At 37.1% G+C, this 27,994-nt stretch overlaps 1 protein-coding gene across 1 annotated transcript; it reads right to left on the bottom strand.

Annotated features, from left to right (window-relative positions):
• Window positions 1-41: 41 nt before the first annotated feature.
• LOC103163108 (tear acid lipase-like protein) lies at window positions 42-27,994 on the bottom strand. Its single transcript, XM_027406772.1, has 6 exons — window positions 27,893-27,994; window positions 27,564-27,681; window positions 26,363-26,561; window positions 24,889-24,998; window positions 22,622-22,758; window positions 42-236 (listed from the first exon to the last, which is right to left on the bottom strand). Exons 1-6 carry the CDS (start codon window positions 27,992-27,994, stop codon window positions 42-44), a joined length of 861 nt encoding a protein of 286 aa, XP_027262573.1.

Below are 27,994 nucleotides of genomic sequence, written 5' to 3'. Positions count from 1 at the left end.
GAATGAGCTCGGCTCTCCACTGCTTCCACTTTTCTGTGTTCTCATGCACACCTCTCTGCATGGACCATGGCTGTCCCTGGTGTGAGACTGGAGGAGCAGGTATCTCTGAAGTGATAGGATCCTGCCCGGGCCCACAGGCCACAGAGTTCATTGGGGTCCGCAAGGGGTTTCAGTACACGAAGAGAAGCAAGTGAGGTAAGTGGAGGCTTGTTGTTGACAACACAGCCCCGGCCAACCTACCATCAGTCAACACACAACGACCTACACAGAGTGGGAAGACAGAGAAACCAGTATTGGAGCAAGTGAAACAGAGCTTAACAATCTTCTTTTTTTCCTTTTATTGTTTTTATGTGTGTCTACCTTTTATTTGTGAGAACTGAGCCTAGGGCCTGGTAAAGACTGGGTAAGGCATACAGCGCTGGGGCTTTTTCTCAACTTTGTTTGCATTTTTTGTTTGGAGACAGGTTATCACAAATATGCCTAGGCTGGCCCTTGACTCACTCCATAGTCCAGGCAAGCCTTGTATTTATGATCATTCTTGCCTCATTTTCCTAAGTAACAGGCCCAGTTTTATTTTATTTTTTTTATTTTTACATTTTTCATTTGTATTTCTCTTTCCCTTGAATAATTTGCTTAAGCATTTGTATTTTGTAATCAAATTGCAGTCTCTTTATTTCACTTCTTTGTGCTGTTTTCTTTTGTCTTTACTTTAACCTGATTTCTCTTTTTCCCCCATTTCCCACCATCCTCCTTACTTTAATTCTTGTGTTATTATCATCTTTACAAACATTAATTTTAATTTTGTAATTTATGCTATATCATCTTGCCCCTTTCCTTTCAGTGGTTGTTGGTTGTTGGCCTTTTCTGTTACTTGTAATTGACTTTTATTACATTTCTATATGTGGTTTGTTTTTGTGTTGTGGTTATGGTGATCTGTAGTCTGTTCTCTGAGTGATACTGCAATGGAGACCTCAAGAGAAGTCTGCTCACTGGGAAGACCTGGATATAAGACAGACAGTCATCTCGAAAGATGTACAGATTCCATCAAAGGAACATGAGTAATCCAGGCAATATGACTCTAGAAAGGATAATAACATCTCATTAACTTAATCCAAAGGTCCTGAACTCTGTTGAAATGTTGTATAAAAATCCAACCTAGTTTTAAAAAACAATTGAACCTTGCTCAAAACATGCTCAGTGGCCTCAAAGAGAACTTAAATACATACATGCAAAAAATAAATAAGTCACTTGAAGACTTGGATGGAAAACTCTGGAACTTGGACAGGACGTTCAGCAACGAGACAGAGATTCTGGGGGGGGGGAGCAAAAATGGCCAATGTTGAAAATAAACAACTGAGAAAATCAAATGATAAAACCCAGTGGAAAGCATTACCAACATATTATATAATGTAGAAGACAAAAAAGCATTTGGAGACAATGCTGAGAGTTTATTACATTTAAACAGTAATAGAGAAAAATTGAGAACAGTGACAACACTGAGGACATCTGTGACACTTTGTAGAGACCAAAGCCATAGAGGTGTGGTGTAGAAGAGGAAGCTGGAATGGAGACTATTCAAAGAAATCATAGCAGACACTCTTCCAGAATGGAGATGGCCAGAAAAGAAGTCTCCATGTCATGTAGTTAACTCCTCAGGGGTTCATTGTGTCCCATAAGTTTGGGTATGTTGTGCATTCATTTTCATTGAATTCTGGGAAGTCTTTAATTTCTTTCTTTATTTCTCCCTTGACCCAGTGGTGACTCAGTAGAAAGTTGTTCAGTATCCTTGAGTTTGTAAGCTTTCTATTGTTTCTGTTGTTTTGACATCCAGCTTTAATCCATGGTAATCTGATAAAAGACAGGGGCTTATTTCAATTTTCTTGTATCTCTTGAGACTTTGTGAGCAAGTATGTGGTCAACTTTGGAGAAGGTTCCATGAAGTGCTAAGAGGAAGGTATATTCTTTTTATTCTTTTTCATTTGGGTGAAATGTTCTGCAGATTTCTATTAGGTCATTTGAATCATAATGTCTGCTTAGTTTTTGTCTGGACCTATCCATTGGTGAAGGAAAGATATTGAAGTCTTCCACAATTAATATGTGGTGTTTGACATGTAATGTAAGCTTTAGTAATCTTTCTTTTACAAATGTGGGTTGGGTACCCTTGCACTTGTGGCATAGATGTTATAAATTGCAATGTACTCTTGGTGAATTTTTCCTTTGATGAGTATGAAATGTCCTCCATCTCTTTTGACTAAATTGGTTGGAAGTCTATTTTGCTAGATATTAGATTAGAGATACCAGCTTGCTTTCTATGTCTATTTGCATAGAAAATCTTTTCCAACCCTTCACTCTGATATGTCTACCCTTGGTGTTGAGGTATATTTCTTGTATACAGTAGAAAGAAGGATAGATCATGTTTTCATATCCATTCTGTTGGCCTGTTTCTTTTTATTGGGGAATTGAATACACTGATATTGAGAGATATCAATGACAAAAGATTGTGAATTCTTGTTATTTTGGTGGTGGTGGTAGTAGTAGTAGTAGTAGTTGTGTGTGTGTGTGTGTGTGTGTGTGTGTGTGTGTGTGTGTGTGTCCCTTCTTTGGGTTTTGCTGGTGTGGGATTATTTATTGCTCGTGTTTTTTGTGGATGTAGTTAACCTTCTTGGTTTTTCTTCTAATACCTTCTGTAGGGTTGGATTTTTGGATAGATAGATAGATAGATAGATATTTGTGGATATATATTATCTAAATTTAACATTGCTGTGAAATATCTTGTTTTCTCCATCTATGGTGCTTGAAAATTTTGCTGGGTATAATAGTAAGGGCTGGCATCCATGGTCTTTTATAGCCTTTATGTTTTACTTGACCTTTTCCTTTTCAGTTTTTAATATTCTTTCTTGTCCTGTAAATTTACTGTTTTGATTACTACATGGCACAGGAATTTTCCAAAAAAACAGCACAAGAAAACACACAGAAGGCACTAAGTTGGGCTCATAGTGTCTCCCAGAGCATGAACTGCCAACAAGAAAACTTGCATGGAACTGACCTAGGTCCTCTGAACCTATGTTACAATTGTGTGGCTTGGTCCTCTTGTACAACTCCTAACAGTAGAACCAGAGTCTATTTCTGACTCTGTTACCTGTTTTGGGGACCCCTTTCTCCTACTGTCTTGCCTCATTCAGCCTTAATAGGAGAGGGGTTGCCTAGTCTTACTGCAACTTGATTTTCCATGGCTGGCTGATATACATGGGAGACCAGACCTTTTCTGAAGAGAAAGGAGGAGGGGTGGATGGAGGAGGTTAGGGGAGAGATAGGAAGGAGAGCAAGGGGAAAGGGGAGGAGGGATGACAGAGGGAAGGAGGGGAAACTGTGATCTGGATGGGAAAATTAATTAATTAATTAGTTAATTTTAAAAGCCTCAAGTATGGAGAATGAAAGCCAAGAGCCACAAAGGAGAAATTATGAGTTACTTAGACAGTCAGATATATCACACAAACAGACTTCTCAGCAAAGACCATAAAATCCAGAGGAAACAAAGACTATGAACCAGAATAGTTATTATTTAAAACTGAAGGATAAAAGCCTGCCTCAATCAGAATAAACTAAAGTAATTGGTGACCCCTAAGCCACAGTTAAAACTACACTTAAAGAGGGAAAGATTTGCAAACTCATAAAGCCCACAAAAGAATAAATCATGTTAGAAAAATTTTCAAGTGAGATGTAGGAAAGAACAAACCCAGCATCACTAGTTCACTGTTTTGGTTATAGACGAATTTTGTTGTTGTTGCTGCTGCTGCTGCTGCTGCTGCTCTGAAAAAGCACTGGGCAGAAGCTGCTAGCCATCATCAGTGAAGAGGCAGCCTGAGAGGAAGGATCCTCGTCCTTGTTCTGTGGCTTACACGCCTCCACAGAAGCATGCGTGTACACAATGAGCATTAACATTTAAGATCCACAGGTGAAGGAAAATTCATTTGTCTTGTGAGTCTGCCTTTGTGTGTCTCTCTTTGCAACATTTGTCTTTCTGAGCCTGGCTTATGCAAGTTAGTATGGTAATCTCTAGTCCATTTATTTTCCTGCGAATGCCATGATTTCATTTTTCTTTGTGACTGAATATAATAGTGTTGTGTGCAAATACCACATTCTACTTATCCAGTCATCTGTCAGGGGATGTAAGAGATTTGCTCCACATCTTAATTACTACCAAACATGATTTTAAACATAATATTTCACTCCTGACCTGCAAAATCTTATCACCTCATGATTAATGCGAAGTATACTTAATCCGTCTTCAGATGTGTGCAAAGCCTTAGCATGCCCAATGCTTCCTAGAAATCTGAGTCTCTACTGACATTTAAGCTTTTAACTATGAATCCCAGAAAAACTGCTTTTTCGAGAAAAAAAATTACATACTTCCGGTGTAAAGTGTCACAAGGTTGACATTCACATTCCAAAATGCTAGAGTCAGAGGATGACAAGGAAATTCAGATGAAAGCAAAGTGGAAAAGCCTCAGAATAACCTTGAAGCTCCACGTCTAACATCTGAGAATTGTGAAGGCATTATCTGGGCTTCAGGCTTGAACAGACAACTTGCTCCAGTTTGGAGGCCTGTAGCACATGTCATTTCTTTTTCAGACTGCATCCTTCCTCAGTAAACACCCCTTGAAGCCGGCATCTCCAACATACCAGAGCTTATTTTTAACTTAGGCTTCACCTTCACAGCTTCACACCATGGCCTCTTAGGGCTTCCCTGAATGGGCAATAGCTGGTATAGACTGTCTGGAGTCAGCAATTTTCAGGAACCTTGATATAAGCCTGCATGATGCTGCAACTCTTGCAGTTTTTCCTTACCTACTGTCTTAGTTTTGTTTCTATTGTTGTGATAAAGACTATCTGGGAAGGAAAGGGTTATTACACCTTATATATCTTAATCACAAAATATCATGAAGGGAATGGCGTCATGGCAAGAAACTAGATGCAAAAAATGAACCAGGTGCATAGAGGGATGCTTACTAATTTGCTCACCATTGCTTGCTAAGTTACCTTTTTCATACAAACCAGAATAACCTGTCTAAGGGTGACATTGTTCACAGTATACTCATCAATCACTAATGAATTTGATGCCCCATGGTCCTGTCTGGAGGCAAATGTGATGGAGGCAATTCCTCAATTGGCATTCCTCTTACCAACTTGGGTCAAGTTGACAGCAAAGAAACAAACAAAAACGCTTACAGCATCACTACACATAGATAGGATTTTGAAGTTCTACTAGCTTAGAACTCTGGGCATAATGTGGCCTTATGTCACATGCAAGTATCTTAAGATTACATTCTTCTCTGTCTCATTTGCTCTCATTTACTGGTTTCCCACGTCAATTTCGGTAGTGTAATCTTTCCTTGAGAATGCTTCAGAGGGATTTTATTTTTTCCACTAATAATTTCTTTATTCTATGACCATAAATGCTATCAATTTTATATCTAGGTTTTCAACTTTTAAAATATATTTGTCTTTAAAAATATCTCTGAATTGATTTCTTTTACATTATGATAACCAAAATACCTGAGAGAACAATGTTAAAGAAGTTTGAGCCACCATGTGGGTGCTTAGAATTGAACCCAGGTCCTCTGAAAGAACAGCCAGTGCTCTCAGCCACTGAGCCATCTCTCAGAGCAGGGAGGAATAAGGGGAACTTGGACTAGTATGCAAAATTAAAAATATTTAAATAAAAAAGGAAGTTTGATTTTTCCAATGTTTTCAGATGCTTAAGTCCACAAGCACTTGGCCCCATGCATCTGAAAATAGCATCACACCATGTGATCTGTGTCATGGAAACTTTGTTATCTTTCTGAGGACAGGAAACAGAAAGGGGACAGAGATAAGAGTGACCAAGGACCTGTTCCCACCTGCCTACTTTGCCAGCCAGGTCCCGCCTCTCAAAGCTTCCATGACCTTCTAAAATTGCACTACCCAGAGATCAAATGCTGGCACTTACACATTTCAGGAAGACTGTTCATGTCTAAGCCATGATGACTGTATTTAATGTATGTATGAGAGTACTAAATCCCCAGTAAAATACCACTCCTAATTTCTTCCTCCATCATCTTCTCCCATCAATCCCATAAGGCTCTACTCAGATTTATGAATGAGAGCTGGAATGTCTGCATTGGCTTTGCCATGTTATCGTCCCTGATCAAAGTCTGCACAACAAGGCTCTCACTCAGAAAACAGGGCTTCTACTAAAGTAGAACTGAGTTACTTACATGTTTCTTTCATAAAACTTCTCCCACTAAGCTATGATAGGATTTTAACACTAATAACCTTGCACTTCAAGGAAGACATTACCATTCCCTCAATTCCTACCCTCCTATCAAAGCATTAAGGTATGCTTTCAGGAATAATTAGTGTAAAATGGGTTTGTTTTTCTTCCTAGACTTGTTTGATTACTCTGTTGCCTGTGTCAGAATTTGTACTCATTTATACCACTCCTAACAATTAAACGCTCTTTCTGGAATTTTTATTATATTCTGTGAACAGACAGCATGATGGAGTCAGACAGGCATTGTCACCATACTGGTTGCAAGTCTTAGAACAGTGAGGTCACTGCTCACAAAGCATGATGAGCACTGAGGATTCTGCAAGAACTTCACCAAGCAAAGTCTTTTTTGTGTTTCCAATTTGATAAGGCAAATCTCTTTATTCAAAAATACTCGTGTACTTTAGTCCTCAATAGTCTAAGATATAACTCATAAAAGTCAAACTTAATACATAATACAATTACAGATTACTTAGGCTGATTACTAAACTATTAATCTTGATAACTACAATTCGAGACTCAAGGGACTGAGATGATTCAAATCTTTTTAGAGTCCTGTTAGCACAGCTAAGACTCTGAGGGCTCGGTGGTGAAGAGCTGCACACTGCTCCTTGAGAGCACCAAGTTTGTTCCCAACAGTAGGTTAACAACTGCCTGCCACTCCAGTTCCAGGGGATCTGACTCTTTCTTCTGAATTTCTCAGGACCCAATACTCACATGTTCAAACCCATACACAGATACACATATACACATAATTCAAAATAAACTAATATAATAAAAAATTGCCTGAAAAATATTTGAAGTACTTATTAATTAAAGGTACTTAAATCATGGTTATTTTATATAGGAGAGTGGTTCTCAACCATCCTCAAGATGGAAGATATTTTTCTCAATTTGTGATCAATGGGAGAGAGCCTCAAATGGTATGTGGTGCCATTCTTGGGATAATAGTCCTAGCTTCTATAAGAAAGCAGACTGAGAAAAGCATGAAGAGAGCAAGTCAGTAAGCAACACTCTCCATGGCTTCTGGATCAACTCCTGCCTTCTGGATCCTGCTCTGTTTGAGTTCTTCTAACTTCCTTTTGTGATGTGGAAGTGTAAGTCAAAAACCCTTCCTCCTTAAGTTGTTCATGGTGTTTATTCACAGAAATTGACCCCCAAAGTGAGGTACCTGGGCACAAGGCAAGTCTTTATACAAGAAAATTGCAGAAACACCCTTTATCCAATCTGACCATTGTGGATTTAATCTTAATACCAATGACTATTGAAATAGCAGAAAACATATGAACTCATAGAAATTGAACAATTTAGTACTGAGTGAAAAATTAGTCAAGACAGAAATAAAAAAAAAATTTAGAATTGAATAGAAGTGAAAACACAGTACAACCAACTTTATGGGACACAATGAAGGCTGTTCTTTTCTTTTTAAAGTTTTCAACCTTTGTGTACATGATTTTGGGTTTGAGTTTCTATCATTTTTCTGAAACGAACCATGACCATGTCTACCAGCAACCTTTGAAGTTTCCAAAAGCAGGTTGGGGCCCCACACATGATAATTCCACTAAACTATGTTAATACAACACAGCTGAAAAACTCCAACTAAATATTTGAACTAAAAGCTGCTCAGAATATTTAAGAGGTAGCTTGCTGAGATGATCCAGCCACACAGACAACTCTAGCTAGGACTTAAGACAAGCCCTGACTTTCTCATTATTGAGACCGAACAAAAATGACACAGTTACTCCCCCACCCCCCGACTTGACAATTAGCACAACATTTCTTTTCATGATTCCCTAAAGATGCCATCATACCAAAACAATATGAAGTAAATTTAAGAATATGATGTCCACATTCCCAAAGATAGGTTGGGTGGATTTTGGTCACTCACTGAATTATGAATATTTGTCATTGTTTAGTGAATTGTTTACAAGTTGTTATTGGTAATGATTAGGAAAAAGGTACACAAAGGAGATTAAATTAAGAGTTTTTGTTTTGAAAAGAAAAAAAAGGGGTACATAGACATGATAGGATAAAAGGGTAGATTATTGCATTTATTCTGAAAAGAAAAAAGGGAGGATATAGATATGATAAGTTATTAAATCTATTTTTACAAATCAACTACTAGTTTTAAATATTTTAAAATTAGATTGGACTTTGTATATTGTATGCAAATTTTGTATATTGAGATTAATTTTTTTAAAACATACTGTATATAAATTTCTAATATTGTTCAAGGTGTTAGACCCCTGGAAAACTCAAGTATCCGGGGTCCCAGGCCACGACCTCAGTCACCCCAATCACCAGGCGGATTTGAGAGCTTGCTGCAAACTGCATGAGGCTTTATTGTAATTTAACGAGCTAACCCCATGTTAGCTCGGGTCTTTCACCCACCCACCATGGCAGATGGCTAGCAAAGACAGCTTGAACTGGCTGCATACAGATCTTGTAGGGCAGCGTAAGGGGAGTGTCTTGAGGTACCCACAGGCTCACTATTGGTGTGCCTCCAACCTTTGAGGGCTTTCCCTGTGTTGATTGGTCAACTGGTTGTTATGGCCTATAGGCCCACCCAGGGTGGTTGCTATGCTCTGCGTCATTGCTGTGTGCTTGTCTGTAAAGTACATCCAGGGTCGTAAAGCATAGCGCCACCAGCTAACTTCTGATTGGTTCCTTTTCACGAGGCAGGCATCTGACTTTCTAGTGTCCAGGACAAGGTCACACCAGCACATGTTCCGCCACTATGAAAGCCGAAAGGAGAGCTGGTCCCTTCAGTACTGGCAAAGAGACTGGGACCTGTGGACCCAGGATCAGATACTATCACCAAGATGATGATGGCGAACTCTTACTACAGTAACTAAAGGTCCAAACAGGGCCAGTAGGCCTGAAAACCTGGGACTTTTATGCAGTAGGGACTCTGTCCTTCTGTCCAGTAGTACAGAAAGCTAAACTCAAGAGCCACTTGGTGCTCATGTTTCTCATCATATGGATAAACATATAAGGGCTATGGCAGCCCAGCTCAAGAAGGCTCAGAGAGAACAACAGAAGCAACTGTTCTAGAGATCACACTTGTGGTAGTTTGGAAAAGAATGTGGCAATTTCTGTACTGAGACTAAAATATAAAGACAGCTTACTATCAACTCTGTCATATGGTTCCTAGTGATCACTCTTACAAGGATCTACAAAGAAAAGGAGCAAGTAGAACAAAACAAATTAAAAAAATTATAGTGTGAAGAGAAAACAAACACCAGGAAATTTAAAAGTTGGAGCCAAGGCTTGTATTAAAAGAGGTGAGATGAAGGTGAGGCTTGATCCAAAATTTAATACAGGGAGAGGTCCTCTCCAAGAAAGTCCCCACCCAGCTAAGCTTACAAGTTGTGGAAAGGAAAAGTATGATGAATTTCCATTCCTGAAAAACAAAATCAACAAACAAAAGCTGCTACAAATGTGATCCAATGGGCCAGCCTTGCTGTGCCTGGCTTCAGAGTCATGAAGGATGTGAGTAAAGGGATTGTGGAATCTTCCTCCACAGTTAAGGAGAATCACAGAGGGCAGCCATTGATTGTGTAGAAGGTTAGACCTGCATGAAGGTCCTGAGAGGGAAACAGGCCCTGAGGGGACATTATATGAAGCTTTAAGAGTGAAGCCTGGATTTTATTCATAATCCCAGAGGACTGTGGACTGGAAACTTGCCCAGAGTTGTGTTGCTACCTTGAATGTGTAAGGCATGACAGGAGGACCCTAGCGAGGGTCATTAGGTCAAGGTGACTTTGCTGTTTTGTAGGTTAATATTGTATAGCAGCAGTAGATCAGGTCTGGTTGGGAGAGATTCTTCTCACAGAAATATATTTCTGATATTTTTAATTAATTTTTTAAAGAAGTCCTGGCAAGATGTCTAAAGAGGTCAAAGGAATTACAGTGAAAGACTAACAACCTGGGTTCCATTCATGGAACCTGCAGATTCTCAGTAGTGGTAAAATGGAAAAAGAGAAAGCAGTATCTGTCTTCCTAGCCAGCTAGTCTAGCCTACGAGGGAAAGTTCCAAGCTAAGCCATTGAGAGTTGGCTGCTTGTGACCACCCTCTACACCACGGCCCCCATCTTTCATAGGTGTTCCCAAGGGACACAGGCTGGCGTGTAGTGAAGTCACACATATTCATCCTGTGAGTGCCTGGTTTGTTTTGTATCTGATGAAGTTCCTTTACCACTTTTCATTTTATCTGTAACCAGAGCCACTTCACATCCTCTCCTTGTTATTATTGATCAACTCTTCTGCTTGCTTTCCTTACTTGTAACTTCTTACTATTGCTCTGAAACTATCCAGTAATCTTATTCTGCTTATTTTCTTTACATCCTCAACTCAGTAACCAGTATCTTGGTACACAGAAGGTATTGATGTCTATCTACATTAAGAAACCATCATTAACTTTGTGTAGTGATGTTAGCAAATGATGTGTTTGTTTGTTTGTTTGTTTATTTATTTATTTATTTATTTATTCTCAAGACAGGATTTCTCTGTGTAGCTTTGGAGCCTGTCCTGGAACTCCCAGAGATCCTCCTGCCTCTGCCTCCAAGGTTCTGGGATTAAAGGTATGTGCTACCACCACCCAGCTAGGATGTGAGTGTTTTGGACAAATAACGTAAACATCTTTTCTTCCCCACAGAAGGTATCATTTGCAAGCTTACAAGTTTTTTTTTTAAATATCTATTTAAAAGTTATTTGAAGTCATTCTTAAATATTTTGAAAATGTTAGGTAAGAGATAGCTTCAGTATAACACAATTTATTACATAATCCACTATCATATTCTCTTACATAAATTTCTTATTTATTAGGAGTTCTATGCTTCTATTTATTGACATGGTGATCTGGCAATGGGAAAGTCAACCAAAGAGTGTTCACCAGAGACAATTGGCATTTTTTTTTAGGTGTATGTTATGTCAGGGCACCACTTGTGTGTCTGATTCCAAAAGAGGTTGTTAGATGGTGTTAAAACTGGAGTTACAGATGTTTCAGGTAATTGTACCTGCATGCTCTTGCTTCCCGTTTCACCAAATGATGTCTTCAGTTTCTATTCCACCATTGTAATGATGCCCTCACCAGTGTGAGGCAACATCTTTGCCATATTCTTAAATATCCAAAATTATAAACTAGATAATTCTGCTTTTCTTGTAACACATAGAAATTCAGTATTTGGATACTAGAAAAAAAAAAAGAGGATGATGAGATTTTACCAAACTGCTTAAAATAAAGCAAATTCTCACAGTTAAAATAAAGAATAATGTAGTCAAAACAACATATGGCTGCATACAAAATAGAAGTGTGTTTTATGTGACTCATAAAATATTTTATTTTAAACAATAGATATTATATTCAGACTTTTATATTATATAGTGATTATTATGTACACTTACTATAATATTAAATTCAAAAACTAAACCTATATTACATGATATTGTGCCTAATTGTATCTCACAGTTCATATCTTCCTTTATAATCTCAGTTCCTTTCACTTTCTGGCATCAACAGCCTTTATTGTGTAACATAAATGCCGTAACTGTATAATATCTCCACAAACTTGTACAAACACTTGCCTCCACTTGAATGTCATTTCCCATTCTTGTCTTGTTTCCTGTGATGCTAGAATCTTTTTCAGAACATCCTTACCTGTGTATACAAATTGAAGCCTTTTTCTCCCCTTCTACTGCTTTCAAGATATGAGGTCTCATGTTGGGGATCTTTGACCCAGTTAGAGTTGACTTTTCTGTACAGTTAGAGATAAGAATCTAATTTTATCTTTTTACCTGACAAAATCCAGTTTTCTAAGCACCATTTGCTGAAAACATAGTTTATTCTGTGTGTATTTTTTTGGCACCTTTGTCAGAAATCAAGACAACTGAAGTTGTGTGGACTTATAGCTGGGTTTCCAATCCTATTCCATTGATTAATGTATCTGCTTATGTGTCAGTACTTTGCAGTTTTACTACTATATTTATGTGCTATAGTTTGAAATTAAGTATGATAATACTTCCTGGCATGTTATTTTTGTTTGGAACTGTTTTGGCCTCTCACACTTGAGAAAAATGTCCTTACCTGTCATCATGATCCTAGGAAAGCTGTTTCTGCCAGTCACCTGAAGGGTGTGATCCAAGAGGCCAGGGCTGAGCAACTCAGCAGACACCCAGGTACATATCCATAGCTCTGATTTGGAACACCCAAACATACACCCTTTTGCATGTTACCCTGCTAGGACACCCCTTGGGGGAAGGGGTGAAAATACACAGCACCAGCAACTTAGGCACTGAGAGTCAGTGAGTAGCAGAGCGTGCTGCAGACTTGTTTATTAAGGTAGTTAGACCTGCCTTTATACCCCCTCCCAAGGTCCTATTGGCTCAGGTGGCTGACTCTGCTGCATTGTCTTTTCCTCATTGGTGTCTCTGGGTCAGGTGTCTCACTGTCAGTAGTATCTGGGTATTGAGTCAGGCTTGATGGCTTGGCTCAGGGAGGAAATGCCTGCCTAGAATGCACATGTTCATGCAAGCTGGCCTGGGCACCGAGGGCAGAGTATCTGTGGCTTTGGCTGGCTGGCCATAGTTTCTCTTATAATACCCCATCTATTATCTACTGGAGTGAATGAAAGGAATGGTCCTGCAATGTTACGATAAATCATTCTGCTAACGTCGCCCGAGCCCCACCACCACGTGTGTGCTTTAGGCCAGCTGCCCACCCTAGTTAGGGCCCAAATTAACTCACAGAGAGACTTGTGTTAGGTCAAAGCTGTTTGGCCAATGACTAGGATTCTCATCGGTTAGCTCAGTCTTAACTATCATAAATCTATATAGTTTATAAGACTTGTCTTATAGAGGATGCCTTTCGTTGGTGCCCTCTCTTGCCTGTGGCTCACATGGATCAGCTGGAGGAGCCAGGGGACAGGGGCCTTCCTCTTTCTCTTTGCTAAAAATGAATCTCCTTGCTATGTCACTTCCAGCCTGGATCACCACTACTCTACTACATTTCCCAGAATCCTCTTTGACTCCTAATCCTGTCTAACTTGCTGTTTCTTTTGGCCAAACAGAACTTTATTAAACAATCAATAAGATAAACATACACATAAGTATTCCCATATCACTTCAGAGCTATGGCTACATGATCTGCATGAGTCTGGGCAACAGTGGGATATATGTGGAGTTTCCATTGGAGTTCAGGATTGATGGTGTGCAGGGAGCCAGAGTCCTTGAACCTGACTAACAACACATTACACAAGGAACATTTGCAAGAATAGCAGCTTGCACAGAACACTGTAATGCACAATACACAGCAGCTCCTAATGCTGCTAAGAATAATGAAAAGACAATGGAGAGGCAAAGATGGAGGAGCAAAGTGGACTTTTTTGTTGTTGCTTTGTGTGCGTACTTTTTTGTTTTTTTATTGAAGTTGATATTGTTATTTGTATTTGTGTTTTTGTTTTTACTGTATTGTTTGTGTTAATATTTTTCTTCTTTTTATATTTAACTGATTTTCAAAATTTCGTTTATACTTTTCCTTTGGGGGACATTACAAGGGTGGAGGGTGGATGTGGAGCACTGGGTGATAGGTGAGATTAGGGTACATGATGTGAAATTACCAAAGAATCAATAGAAAAATAAAATAAAAGGAAGTATTTTATATTAAACTTCATATAGAATGGCTCACTTGACAAAGATGTAACTTGCAATTTAGAATCATATATATATATATATATATTTCTACATATATTTCTACATATATTTCTACATATATTTTTGTGAGCTATTTCTAAAACAAAGATGATTGTATTAGTTAGGGTTTTCTAGAGTCACAGAACTTATGGAAGGAATATGAATCTATCTATCTATATTTATCTATCTATCTTATCTACCTATCTATCTGTCTGTCTGTCTGTCTGTCTGTCTGTCTGTCTGTCTCTGAATGGAAAGTCCAAGAATCTAGTAGCTGCTCAGTCTCAGGAGGCTGAGTATCCCAGCTGGTCTTCTGTTTATGTTGGAATCCCAATGAAGTAGGCTCTACTCCAGTGAAGGAATTAATCTATTGACAAGGTGAGGGCAAGCAGGCAAAGAACTAACTCTTTCTTCTTTCATTGTCCTTATATGGGCTTCCAGCAGAAGGTGTGGCCCAGATTAGGGGTGTGCCTTCCAGCCTCCATATCTGATTAAAAAACTTTTTGTCTTCCCCTCTGGTGGTCTGGATTCAAGGCATGTTGTATCTTGCCTCAAGACCCAGATTACAAGTGTGCCCTCCATTTCTGGATTATAGTTCGTTGCAGATATAATCAAGTTATCACAATGAGTAAGAGCTACACATGTTTGATAGAAAGATTGGGTATAACATTAGGTTAAAAATCTATTTCTAGCTGTCTTTATTACCCCTTTCTGTTTATTAAGCATATTTTTAGAGTTCATTTAGATCTTTCTATAACTGCTTGCCCTATAGAATGATGTGGTATGCCTGTAATATTCTTATTAGGGATTTTGGACATTATGGGAATACCTGTATAAATTAAAATCTTTAGTAAAATACAACATTTATTTTAAACATATTATAGGATAAATCATATTACAGGTATACCACACAATCTTAAATAACAATAAGTTATAGAAATATCTAATATCACTTTAAAAGAAATGGTTAATCAACTGAAGGGGGTACTAATGACCACTAGAGATCAAATGCATCATGGTTTATTAACCTTAAAATTTATAAATGCTAATGAAAAAGGGAACACCAACTTTGGAGAGACATTGGATAATAGAAAAAACCAAACTGTTAAACTAAATCTCCCTGTACATTTTACAGATGTGTTGACCTCAGAATGGTAACCAGGGTATGTGTCACATTGGGAAAGAGGTTTTGGTTCTGTTTCTATGGGAGAAAAAGCTCTGGATACTATCAAATTATAAATATTCAATTCAAACATGAGAGACCTCTTGATTAGGAGAGGCAATAGTTCATAAAGCAGCATGGCAATTCAAACTGGCAAAAAGGAAAATTCACCAAAATTAAGGCTGGGCCTGGTTTTCTTTTGTTCTTTCCAAGAGATTAAAAGCATCTGAAGGAATCTGAAGATCTTTGGACATATGAAGCGTCTGAAAAAGAAGGGTGAAAGAATGTCCCCAGGAAAGAAGGAAGTTGACCTAATGGCATAGCACACTTCCAACAGGATAAAATTTCATGAAACTTTCAAAATGTTTTCCTGTTCTCTACAGACATGTTAGGCAGTTGGACTTCATATAGTCCCAACTTAATTAAAAACTAAAGCTGGTTTTGGAGTTGGAGCATGGCTGTCTCCTTCTCTAAAGCCAACCATGTTTGTTAAAATAAAATCCAAAATCTCTGTCTTATGTCAGAAAAGCCACCTGGTATGAGACAGAAGAAAAGCAAAATCTATGGACTATTATATTGTCATTAATGTTATGTCCCTAGGATTTATTTTGTCTTTAAAGCTTTTATTAAAGTATAACTATTATCTCAAATTTTAAATTTTCTGTCTTGATATTAATGGTCATATAGAGTATTAAGTAATACTAACTTTAGGCTTCATGTAACTTTCAGTGTGTGATTTTAGGCTTGAGTCTAAAGCAAGTATTTAGGAATTAAGACTATATATCCTGGGTATATTTAATAGGTTGTGGTCATTTAACCTTTCCTAGATCTGCTGCATATGACAGTTAAAATGTTTCCATTTTCTACAGTGAATGATGAACAATACTATCAGTGACCTTTGAAGTCTCCAAAAGATGATGGTGTCTCACAATGATGATCACATTGGGATTGTGGTAACACCACTAATCTGTAAAATGCCATCCATGATCAGCTTTGGACTACAAACTGCTCCAAACAATTTCAAGACAGTTATTTAATATGGTCCAGCCTCTTAGACTACTCCAGCTAGGACTTCAGATAGACTTGCATTTTATCATCATACCAAGACTGGATAACAGGTGGATTCCCCAGGACTTGATCATAATCTCTATTTTCTCATGGTCCTGTAAAAATGCCAGCACCCCATATTGGGAGGTAAAAGTCTAAAGCACATGATGCCCACATTCCCAAGAGGTGATTAACAGATTTCTCCAGTCAAGATAAGAGTATGAAATACCTGCTAAAATCTGACACATGTCACTCTTATGGGTATTGCCCAATAGAGCCAGAAACTTCATACCAGTGAGTCCAGGCAAAATGAAGAATACAGCTCAGACATGAATTATGAAAAAATGAATACCCATGAATGAAGAAGAAATTCCAAATAAGAGGATATACATCTTGATGATAGGTACTATCTCACATCCTGGCAATGTTCTTGGTAGGGTAAGGTCATTTTCAAGTTTATTCCACTTTGTTGTCATGGAGATATTAAAACTTATGAAGGAAATGTTTCACAATTTATGCTTAGACCTCAAAGGCACCTAAAATTTCTACCTTTCACTAATACCTGATACTTGTAAATCAGTATTAATTTTATGTAAACAAGTTTTATACTAATTTTCTATGTTTTTAAATTTAAATATATTTTCTTGTTTAGAAAACACAATGTTCAGTCATCCTATCTGTGATATCCTGTTCAGCACCAATCATCTCTATCCTCTATGGTCAAAAGCTTCTGGACTGGGCTGGGTTTATAACCTCAGCTCTCCTGGAGGCCAGCTTCCTCATATCATCAAGAAAATTTTCAAGTTTTAAAATAAAAGTTACTGCTTAGAAGACATAAGAATGGAAAAAATCCTTTTCACAATGAACATTTCTGCACAGAGCAGGGATTCTCCTCTTGGCATCAGAGATATCATTGTTACTATCTACTCTCATCATCATCATCATCATCATCATCATCATCATCATCACAAGATAGAGTATTGACACAACCCATCAAGTAGGGAAGATTTCAAACAAAAGAGAAAAGGAATTGAAGTACAGAAAAAGTTTACCTGAGAAAAATGAAGTATACTCCTCACTGAAGTTCCTGCCCGAATTTGCCCAGCATACACATCAATACGACTCTGGGAAATAGCAAAACATGGTTAGTGTCTTTCTTTATTTTTTTCCAAGAGATTATTTTTTTATTAGTTAAATTTAGAAACAAGGTGGTTCTCATCTCAGTCCCCTCTCCCTCTCCTTCCCCTTCCCCTAACCCCGACTATTACCCACCCTTATCCCCCCTCTATTTTCCTGACTCAACCTTCCTGATACTCCTTTTCATCCTATCCCCACCTCTCCTCCCCCTCTCATTCTTATATGAATTTTAGACATAGAGCAAAGGATTAGCAGCCTACATCCTCATCACCATAGGAACTAGGAAACAAGAAGGACTCTAAGAGAGGAATGCTTGGAACCTGGAGAAGAGAAGGGGCAGGATCTCCTGAGCTAATTGGTATCCTGAGGGTAGGGAGAGAGAGCTGGGTGAATGAGAGGGGGATAGTGTCTTTCTAAGAGTATGAGAGTTTAAAATAGTATTGCAGAACTGTGTGACTTTTATGATCAAATCTTTACTGAATCAATTAAAAAGAAAGATTGGATTTTGACCACAGCAAGGAAATTAAGTGTTTTTGTTTGTTTTATATATGATAGTATGTGATGGAGAAAAACTTTTTATGGAAAGAAGTCTTAATCTTAATGTGATTATTGAAAAGAAATAAGAGAAAAATATTAGTTTATCCATAAATACTATAGATGGATTTTATGGCCATATTCATAACTTTAGAAATTATATGCAAACTATGCCAAATTTTATAAAATGAGCTATTCATATTATGTCAGTTAAGTTGTTCTATATTCTATGAGCAAGTACTTTGCATTTTTAATGTCTACCTAATAATAAGATGATAGCATTAGCAATCACTATCAAAAAACACTGACCTAAAGACAAAAATCACACATACCTCATTCAAATTTTGGGGATTATGTCCGAATAGCAGTGTCAGTAGATTATTACAAACAGTTCTGATTGTCTGCCGATGGCAAATGAACTGAATGATATGGTTGTCATCTTTTCCGGTTATTATTTCCTTTTCTCCAAAGACTTGCTGAAAAATTACATATTTAAATAATGGTCCTGAGACTATTGTCCAGTAAGAAGCAATGACAGATGGAGTTTGATTTGCAATGCAACATTTCAATATACTGATAAATTTATATGGTTTTGTGCACAATAACATCTTCTGGCTCCTAAGTGGTATGCCCTGAAATAGCTATTTTCTGCTCCACAGAACATTTTTATAAATAATGAATTATCTGAGGTGATGGAGATTACCTATGCCATTTTTTAAATGAGAGAGAATTATGTCTTTTCATGTATTGAAAAAATTTAAGTCTACATCTGCAGGAGTGTCTTTTAATTCATGCAAGCCATAAATCTATCAAACTAATGAAGAAACTAATATCTAAAAAATAGATATGTGACATGCTATGTAAAGTAATTATTGTGTAAGTTAGATAATGAAAAGAAATATCTATAGTACATGACACTTAAGAATATTTTATAAAGTTTTGTATGCCATGGTGCATGGGTAGTATTCAGAGGATATAAGGCAGGTGTCTCCTTCCATCATGTGGGTCTCAGGGTTTGAACTCAGGTCAACAGGCACAGCTCCAAGTGCCTCTACATACTTACAAGCTCAGTACATGACAACAGATTCTATCAAAATTAAATTATTAAAAAAGTCTGATATCACAAACCAATTGTAATGGCTACCTGGAAAGTAAGGAATAGAAGCCCAAAATGACTGTGAATAGAGGAACTTGATAAAACAGCACAAAAAGCAACTGATTTCTAATATTCATACAGAGGGAATACAGACACCATTCTCTTTTTTGAATAGAATCAAATTTATCAAATTTATCAGGAAAACTTGTTTTAGATTTGTGTCATAAGGACAACCAAAAACAAATAAAGAAATATGCTCTTGGTCACAGCAATGAGAATACTGATTAAAGTATCCAGACTTTTGATGTCTCTAGAAATTAATAAAAAATTTTCAACTGTCTATGTAATGTCCTAGAAAAAATAGAGACTCTTATGAAGAATAATATTCTAGGAGACATTAACATGCTACAGTGAAAGCCATATCAAGATACTCTATACTCAGATGGTGATAAGAAAACCTTGCATGTACTTTGGGTAGACTGATGCAGACCAAATAAAAGCCCTGAACTCATAAACTTTCAAGGTTTACTTAATTCATCTATTTTGCTGTATCAGCATCAAACTTAATGGACTGAAGCCTAAAAAAGGATACACAAGCTTTAAGAGACATGTGATACATTGATTTAAATAAGAATGAGAAAAATCCAATGGTCTAGGAGAAAAGAACATTAAACTGAGGAAATCTTATGACCGTGGTAACTGATTGTTTTTTAAAACTGGGAAAAAATAGAAATAGAAATAGGATAAAGCAACATCTTTGAATTGTCAGTGAAATCTTAAATAGCTTTATATTTAAAATTCTTTTAAAGTATGTTTTATTTTTGTATATTTAAATATGTGCCTGTGTACATTGCCCACAGAGATCAGAAGAGGGAGTCAGGTTCTCAGAGATGGAATTTTAGGTGGCAGTGGGCCACAGGTCTTGGAGCAAAACTCCAGCCTTCAAGAAAGGTACTCACAACCATTAAGCCATGGCTCATGCCTCTAAATTTAAAATGTTATCAATAACAAAAGTATTATTTATGTAGTTAGTTAAAATAAGGTTATTCACAAGTAAAGAAACCAGTATAATTAATGGCTAATGATACAAGAAATGTTAGAAGTGCTTTTCTTTTAAATCGAGAGGACATGGTAATGACACTGCCAAGGATGATACAGACTTTGAGGATCCCCCATGGAGGGCCTTACCCTTCCTGGGGAGCAGAGGAGGAATGGGGTGGGAGGTTGGTAGGGTGTGAGTAAGAAGGGGAGGTAGAGGAAACAGGGATTGACTTGTAAAACAGGCTTGTTTCTAATTTGATCTAATATAAATAAATAAATAAAGTCAATAGACCCAGGTTTGATTCCACCAGGAAATTATCAAATGACACCTCTAGCCAAGCTTATCAGAGCTGAAAGGCTAGCCAAATAATTCAGTAGAGACTGAAACAAATATAGAAGCATCACTTTGTGTTGAGATGAGGATTGGCACTATATGCCAGGCTGGCCTGGAAGTCACAGTGATCCTTCAGCCTCAGTGTTACTGCCTACTGCAATTACCAGTGTGCACCACAACACCTAACAGTATCCTGCATCTCTTAATTGAGTCACTAGAAAATAATTCCATGATAATAATGTCACTTCAATAGATTCAATAGACAGACTGTTTGAAAACAAGTGTTAGAAAGATTGGGCTAGTAAAATAGCATTTGTTGGTTATACTTTCAAATAAACAAAATCCATAACCAGATAATTTCACTACTGAAATCTCCCAAATACCAAAGCATCTATAATTACACAATGCCTTTGATAGAAGTGAAGCAAAGAGAGTCGTTTCCAGCTATTTCAAGAGGTTTTCCTTACCCTGGCACTATAATTAGAAAAGAAGGTTGAAGGAAAGCCAGCAGCAAGTAATAGTTTGCAGAGCTCTAAATGCCAAAACATCTTAATGTTTTGAAAGAAGGAATGTTAATATACAAAACCAATAATACATTAAGAAGTAAGGTTTGTCAATGAAATGAAAATGGGACTAAACTTTCAGAAAAATCTGTAGACACAATGGACCATAATAACTGATTGAAAAGGAATAATAAACACGAGGTAATTTCCATAGAAAGAGATGACATATCAACAACATTGAATATATGTTTGTTATTGACATTCTCGTCATACTAGAACTATAAAACAATGCATGAGGCTGAGATGATTCAGCTGGGAAAGCATCTGCTGCATGAGAGCATGAGTTCAACTCCTAACCAGCCCAAAAGCCAAGTGTATGTCTACTGCCCAAACCCAGAGTCAGAAGAGCCAGGTAGATCCTCAGCCCAATGCCCAGTGGTCTAGCCAATTGGTGAGTCCTGAGTTTGCTGAGAGATGCTGTCTCAAAAGAAGACAAGACTAAGTCAGAAATTCTCCAGACACTGACATTTGGCTCCTCATGCAGGTGCACAAATATGCAAGAACAGCTGCATACATTTGTGCCTTCCCACAAAAACCATACACAGTTTCCACCATGTGTATGAATACACACACACACACACACACACACACACACACACACACACACACACACACAGAGAGAGAGAGAGAGAGAGAGAGAGAGAGAGAGAGAGAGAGAGAGAGAGAGAATGTACTTACACAGACACATCCAAATATGCATGAATAAAAACAAACACTAATATGGAAAAGTATTTCATCTATAGAGAAAACACCTTTTTGAACTTTAGAGTTGACATGTAGGTTTTGAAAGGCTAAATGTTCCCCTATCTGATCTGCAACTAAACTAGGACAAGAGAGTTCCAAGTAAGATTAAGAAAGTGGTTTTCTCTGTTCTTAATATCCCTGAGTAGAGGCTGTTAATCATAGACATGTATGAGAAAAGAACAGCTGGCAGTTTTATCTGCTTTAGAGAATGTATCTATGTAAATGCATAAAACAAAAAAATCAGAAAGCTATTAGTTAAGAAGAGTCAGATGCAACTCTCTGTATAAATGAAATGATGCTGAGTCATTGGTCATTATTGCAAGTAAAAGCCAAACAAATTATAAATCAATGTCAGTTAGATGGCTCACTATTTTAAAGAGACAAACTATAGCAAGAATACAAAAGATATGTGATCAGTAAACTGTTTATAATGCAAAACCCTCTATCCAACTTTGCTAGCTAAAGCTTTTCTGCACACTAAAGCATTTATAATTAATATATTTTCAGCACTTTGTACAAGATGGGATTAAAATGAGTTCTAAAACAACAGGGAAAGTGAATGCTACAGTCAAGTCTATGGGAAGAAAGAGAAGATAAAAGGGGATAATCCCATTCACTCTATTGAAATTTCAGTCTAAAAACCAGACATGATAGAAAACTTTAAAATCAAATGCAGATTGCACATTTGTATGATAAAATCTATTAATAAAGGTTTCAGTAGATAAGAAAAGTAGATGTGTAAGTATAAAAAAAAAAGAACCTTAGTCAACTGGTGGATAACAAAACCTGGCAACCTGTGATATACAGTACCAGCTGTGGGGGGGCTGTGTTTTTACAAAAACTCCGAGCAGAGAGGCAGCATGGTATTGCCTCAGCATCTCTGGTCTTAAGTGGGTACCATTCGTATTCTTGAAAACTGCACCTAACTTCTATTTCTGAGGGGGTCCTAGAAAGTATTACAAACCTTGATCACTGTTGGGTGAACGTATGCAATCGTGCGAAAGGCACCTGACAGATACCTGGTAGTCACAACAGGGGTCAGGGCAAGGTTGGCTTTAATTTTCTGGGCCAGCTGTGGGTTTGTTGCAAATGCCCCATAAGCTGAAAGAAAACAAGAGAACAGATTACATTTTTCCTATTCTCTCTTGGTTCCAAGTACTGTGTCATTTTTAATCACAACAGAGACTCTCCGTGTATTCTGTGTCATATTTGTGAAACTTTGGTTGAGTAATTCTGATTCACCTGGAAGCACACCACTAGGTTACTTTCTTTAAGCTACATTTGATGTGGACCTCATTTTAACTGTCACTGTGAAAGGTTTTGTTTGTTTAACTAGATATTCAATAACTTAGTATGTTATATTACAAAAAAAAATAAGTGACTAATTAGCCAGAGCATTAGGGACAGGCCCTGCACCCACAACTAGGGGTCTCACAAGTAGATCAAGCTGCAAAGCTGGCACACATATGCAGAGGACCTAGGTCAAATTCATGCAGGCTCCCTGCTGTCCATCCAGAGTCTTTGAACTCCTATGAGCCCAGGTTAGTTGTTTCTGTGGGTTCCCTTGTGAAGACCCTGGTTTCCAGGAACCTATTCCTCATACTGGGTTTCCTTGCTAAGCCTCAATACAAGTAGAGGAGCTTAGTCCTTCCTCAACTTGATATGTTATGCTTTGTTGACACCCATGGGAATCCTTCTGCTCTCTGGTCAAAAACAGGAGTGGGGGGGGTTGGGTGGGGGATGGGAATGAGAGTAGAGGAAGGACAGAAAACTGTGGCTGTGATGTAAAATAAATGAATACATTTCATTAACAAAATAAATAAATAAAAATTAAAAATGTAAAAATTAAAAAGTGACAAATGTAGAAAAATCAAGTATTTCCTGATTGTTAATTAATCTCTCTTACAATTTTGGAATCTAGAATGTTACATTTCTGTTACATTGATCTTTTAAGTATTTTCCTTCTGGTCATACTGAAAGTGGTTTGCATGGAAGACTTGTGTACACATTCACATTTAGATGATTGGTTATGAGGGCTGAGTAGACTATCTTTAGAAAAAGACATCAAAATTTAATGGGCACCAAAATTTAAATTAATTTTTATTTTATCATTAAAATCTTCTCTAATAGTTGGATATTCCCTCTTCTATGGCTGGAGAATGATATTTATAGCTTCTACTTGTCTGGTCCTCCAATCCCAGGCCTTGTGTGTGTACACAAACACAATAACAAATTATAGTTTAAGACTACTTGGAAAACGTTTGGTAAATATTATTCCATTTATGCTCTAGTTCTTCCTTAAGGATTTCTTTGATCTTAGGGAACATTACTAACATGAGAAGACAATTTTGCTTGTTACAAGTCCCATCTAGTTAGTAGACACTCCAGATACCATTTAGCCTCATAGAATGTATATCCTCCAAAGACATCCTCAAGAGAAAACATGTGGCCCAGTAAATATGAGGACCTGTACTATTGATCCCTTATCTTTCCTCAAAAGACTGAGAGTTTCGGGAGAAGTACATTTCATTAGTGTACTATGTGCATGGTAGCTAACTGCCAGCAAAGTACCCAAGCAGTAAGAAGGCTATTTTCAAACCAGTTGCATGCAAACTGTTTAGAAATGTTTTTCCAGGGAGTATAAGGTTTGGAAGCATGCATTTTTTCTTGTAATCACATTATATAAATTAGCATGCCTCAGATTATTCCAGTAAAATACTACTCAAAGCTCTGTGGATGCTCACTGGGACCTCAGAAATCAGTTAAGGATATCAAAAAACAATGTGTTAAGCTTAGTTTTGGAAAGTGCTAAGAATCCCAAGTGACTCTATCACATTTTTGCATTGTTCACATATCTCATTTCTTTGAAATGATGATTATTTTAAAAAGCAAATAATGAATGTATCTATTATTCTATCTGTTATTTTGAAGATTAGCCAAGTGCAATCAGCCATGCCTGTAATCACACCATTTGAGAAGTGGAGTCAGAGGCTTGCATGGTGGAACCCAGCCGGGGTAGGCAGCAATACTCTGTGCCAAACAACAACAAACATGGCTGTCTGTTAGCAAATTAAACCACTGCAACAAATGAATTCATTTTTTGGCTAGTCTGAATGTTTTTAAATACTAACAAAATGCCATTTCTATAAATGAAGTTATTTTTAAAGAATGCTTATGTGGTTTACAATTAAAAATTACAAGATGGGCAGATTTTAGTCTCTCTCAGCATACCAAGAAGGGTGCCCTGGGAATGGCCAACATAGTAGATTTGTTTCTGTCCTGTCTTGTTCACAATGAAATCAATGATGGCTGGAATGTCAAATTTTATTTGTTCATTAAAACTGTGTGAAACAGAAATTAAGGAGTTTGGTTAATTATAATAATTGATCATTATCTTTTCAGGGGAAACCGTGACTTGAAAAAAATTTCCATAGGGACGCATGGGTATTGAGATAACACTAATCAAATATCTACTGCATGCTCTGCATCATGCTCCCCATCACACACCCCAATTTTCTACAATGCTCACAATGCTTTGAAATGATCTTTTGTTTGGTCCATTTAAACAGAGTCAAGATCAGAGCTATTTAAGTGACTTACTATATCCCTAATTGCATTTGTTCTACATCTGAATTTATTAGATAATATACCAGATAATATTTCCATGACATATGTATGTCTAGTTTTTATTTGTGTGTGAGTAAGACATGTTACAATGATCAATAAAGTTAGAGTATCTTCAAAAATGGAAACAGGAAGAAATTTCTCAATGATTTTCTGACATTTTGTGATAGAAATGAACCTTGTACATTTTGTTCCTTTTATTCCTTCCCTGTTTTTGTTTTCATAAAATAAAAGCCTCATCAAAAGTAAAAAATAAAAAATATAGATGATTAGAAGTTAAGCATATGCTCATCAAGTTGTATTCACAAAATATGAACGCTTTATCTATTCAAACATACCTCAGTGAAATATTTCCTAAAAGAAGGAGACAAAATAGCAAATTGATTAGTAATTACAAGTAAGGAGATATATAGAAATGATATTTAAAATTTGCTTTTATCTTTAAATTAATAATATAAAATTTTAGGCAAACATTTACCTATCAACCTTTTAAAATATCATTCATTCAAGGAGCTGGAGATGTCTCCATGCTTCAGGAGACTTACTTGTCTCAATAACATCTCACAGACATCTAAACTCCAGTTCTAGGATGATGGATGCAAATCCTGGGACCAATGGGCTCCGTATACACACACACACACACACACACACACACACACACACACACACACATAAATACACCACACATACACACACACACACACACATCCATACACATACAAACACACATACACACACACACACAATACACACACACATATATACACACATACATACACACATACACACACATACACACACTCACGCACATACACACACACATACACGCACATAAACACATACATACACATACACACACACATATACTACATGCACACACACATGCATACACACATACATACACATACACAAAGACCCATAGACACACACACTAAAAGTAAATCATATATTATTCAAAATATTATTCTGATGACATTTTGATGAAGTTATTTTAGTCAAGTTGAGTAAATTTGTGACAACTTATAAGTGTTAAACATAGCTTTAAGGAAAACATACCAAGATAAAAGATCTTTCCTCTTACCTAAAATCCCAGAATGCTTTACAATTTGGGTCTAGGTACACATGTTTCATGGCATAATTATTGCCTCTGCTGTTCCCCAGCCACACATCAAAATTAGCATCTGCCAGAAGGAAGCCCAAGCTGCTACTGGGAGGGTTGAGAATCCAAGCAGAAGCAGATAGAGTCAAGCCATGCTGCAAATACACTACTGTCTTTGGGGCTGAAAAGAAAACATATTTGTTATTTTTTATTGATTTTTATGAACACAAAATAATGGAGCTTATTATATTTTTATGCATGTATGTCATTTCAGTTTTCTCATATTTGCATCTTCCATTTATCCTCTTTGACATCTATTTCCTTCCTAAAAAACACTTGATAATATTTTCACTCATCATAGAACTGTTGGATTCGGGTTTTTGCTTGTTTGTTTTTGTTTCGTGATACTGTCTCCATGTATAAGCCTGAATGGCCTGGAACTTGTTATGTCAACCGGGGTGGCCTCGAACTCATCAGATCCACCTGCTTCTGCCTCCCTAGTGCTGTGATTAAAGGCAACAAGGCTTGTCTTTTGTTTGTTGGCGTGTTTGCCATAATGAAGATGTAAATTGAATAGAAGTGTTAACAGCTGGTTATCCTCATACATAAATATCATGCATTTTCTTCAGAGTAAAATAATCACTGTGCTCATTGGATCCCATTTTCTTCCTATTCCTTATTGAATAGATATGAATTTCCCAAAGGTTTTTAATTTATAAAATTTTCAAGCTTTATTATTTTCTAGAAAAAGTTTAAACTCATGTAAGGCAAAAGACAATATAAAAATTATATAATAAATAACTACAACAATAAGTCATTGAACATGAATATCGTATGTGGGACATCTAAACATATAGTCAGAATGAACCAGGAGCAGCAATCATCACTTAGAAGGATATTGTAAACTCTCACAGCAGTAACTCAAGCATTACAGTGTCAGTGGGCTTAGAGGTTCTTGGCTTTTTAGGCAGGGATTCTGAGCTTTTATCCTCTGCAAAATCTAAATTTATGAGACAGATGGTGTTTATTTGTGTAGTAATAGGAACTACCATGGCAGGTATCACACATACTCCTGATTTGCATGTGGAATCCAGGGAGGATTGGAAGCTTCTTATTAGAGGTAACTGATGGAGGGATTTTCACAGAATGCATTTAAATCTCAGTACTTGTCACTCACCGTTACATGAATCCATGATCTCATTCTTCCCACGTGGAATCCGATAAATTGGAAGAATGTAACCATCACCACTCACAACTTCATACACTTCCCATTTATAGCCCCAATAGGAAATAATCTCACTCTAAATGTGGAAGAAAAAACACAATGACTTTCATTAGTTGGGTCATCTGGAAACTTTTGTGATTCTTCAGTAAATTGCCTTTAGAGAGTATAGTAACAATTTCTGTGTAAAGATAAATTTCAGATTATCATACATGCAACAGTTGGGAAAGAATGAGTGAAACTAATAGTGGTGAATCTTTAAAGTGTGTTGATTAATAACAATAACTTACAACATTCATATTGGCTTCGGGGTTCTTCGGTTTGGGTTTCAACAAACAAAGTATGTTTCCAATTACATGAACAAGGCAAATTGTTTTCAGTAGCCACCACAT

Source organism: Cricetulus griseus, chromosome 3 (assembly GCF_003668045.3).
Source record: "Cricetulus griseus strain 17A/GY chromosome 3, alternate assembly CriGri-PICRH-1.0, whole genome shotgun sequence".
NCBI classification, from domain to species: domain Eukaryota; kingdom Metazoa; phylum Chordata; class Mammalia; order Rodentia; family Cricetidae; genus Cricetulus; species Cricetulus griseus.
This window is presented reverse-complemented; position numbering and strand designations above follow the sequence as displayed.

What these genes read in the sequence shown, in the direction of transcription:
- LOC103163108 (XM_027406772.1), bottom strand. Translation starts at nt 27,994, where the DNA reads ATGTGGTGGCTACTGAAAACAATTTGCCTTGTTCATGTAATTGGAAAC. An exon ending in TTCCCAGGGCACCCTTCTTG is followed by an intron (nt 22,759 to 24,888) that starts GTATGCTGAGAG and finishes GTTTTCTTTCAG; the next exon opens with CTTATGGGGCATTTGCAACA. An exon ending in TTCACCCAACAGTGATCAAG is followed by an intron (nt 237 to 22,621) that starts GTTTGTAATACT and finishes GACTGATGGTAG; the next exon opens with GTTGGCCGGGGCTGTGTTGT.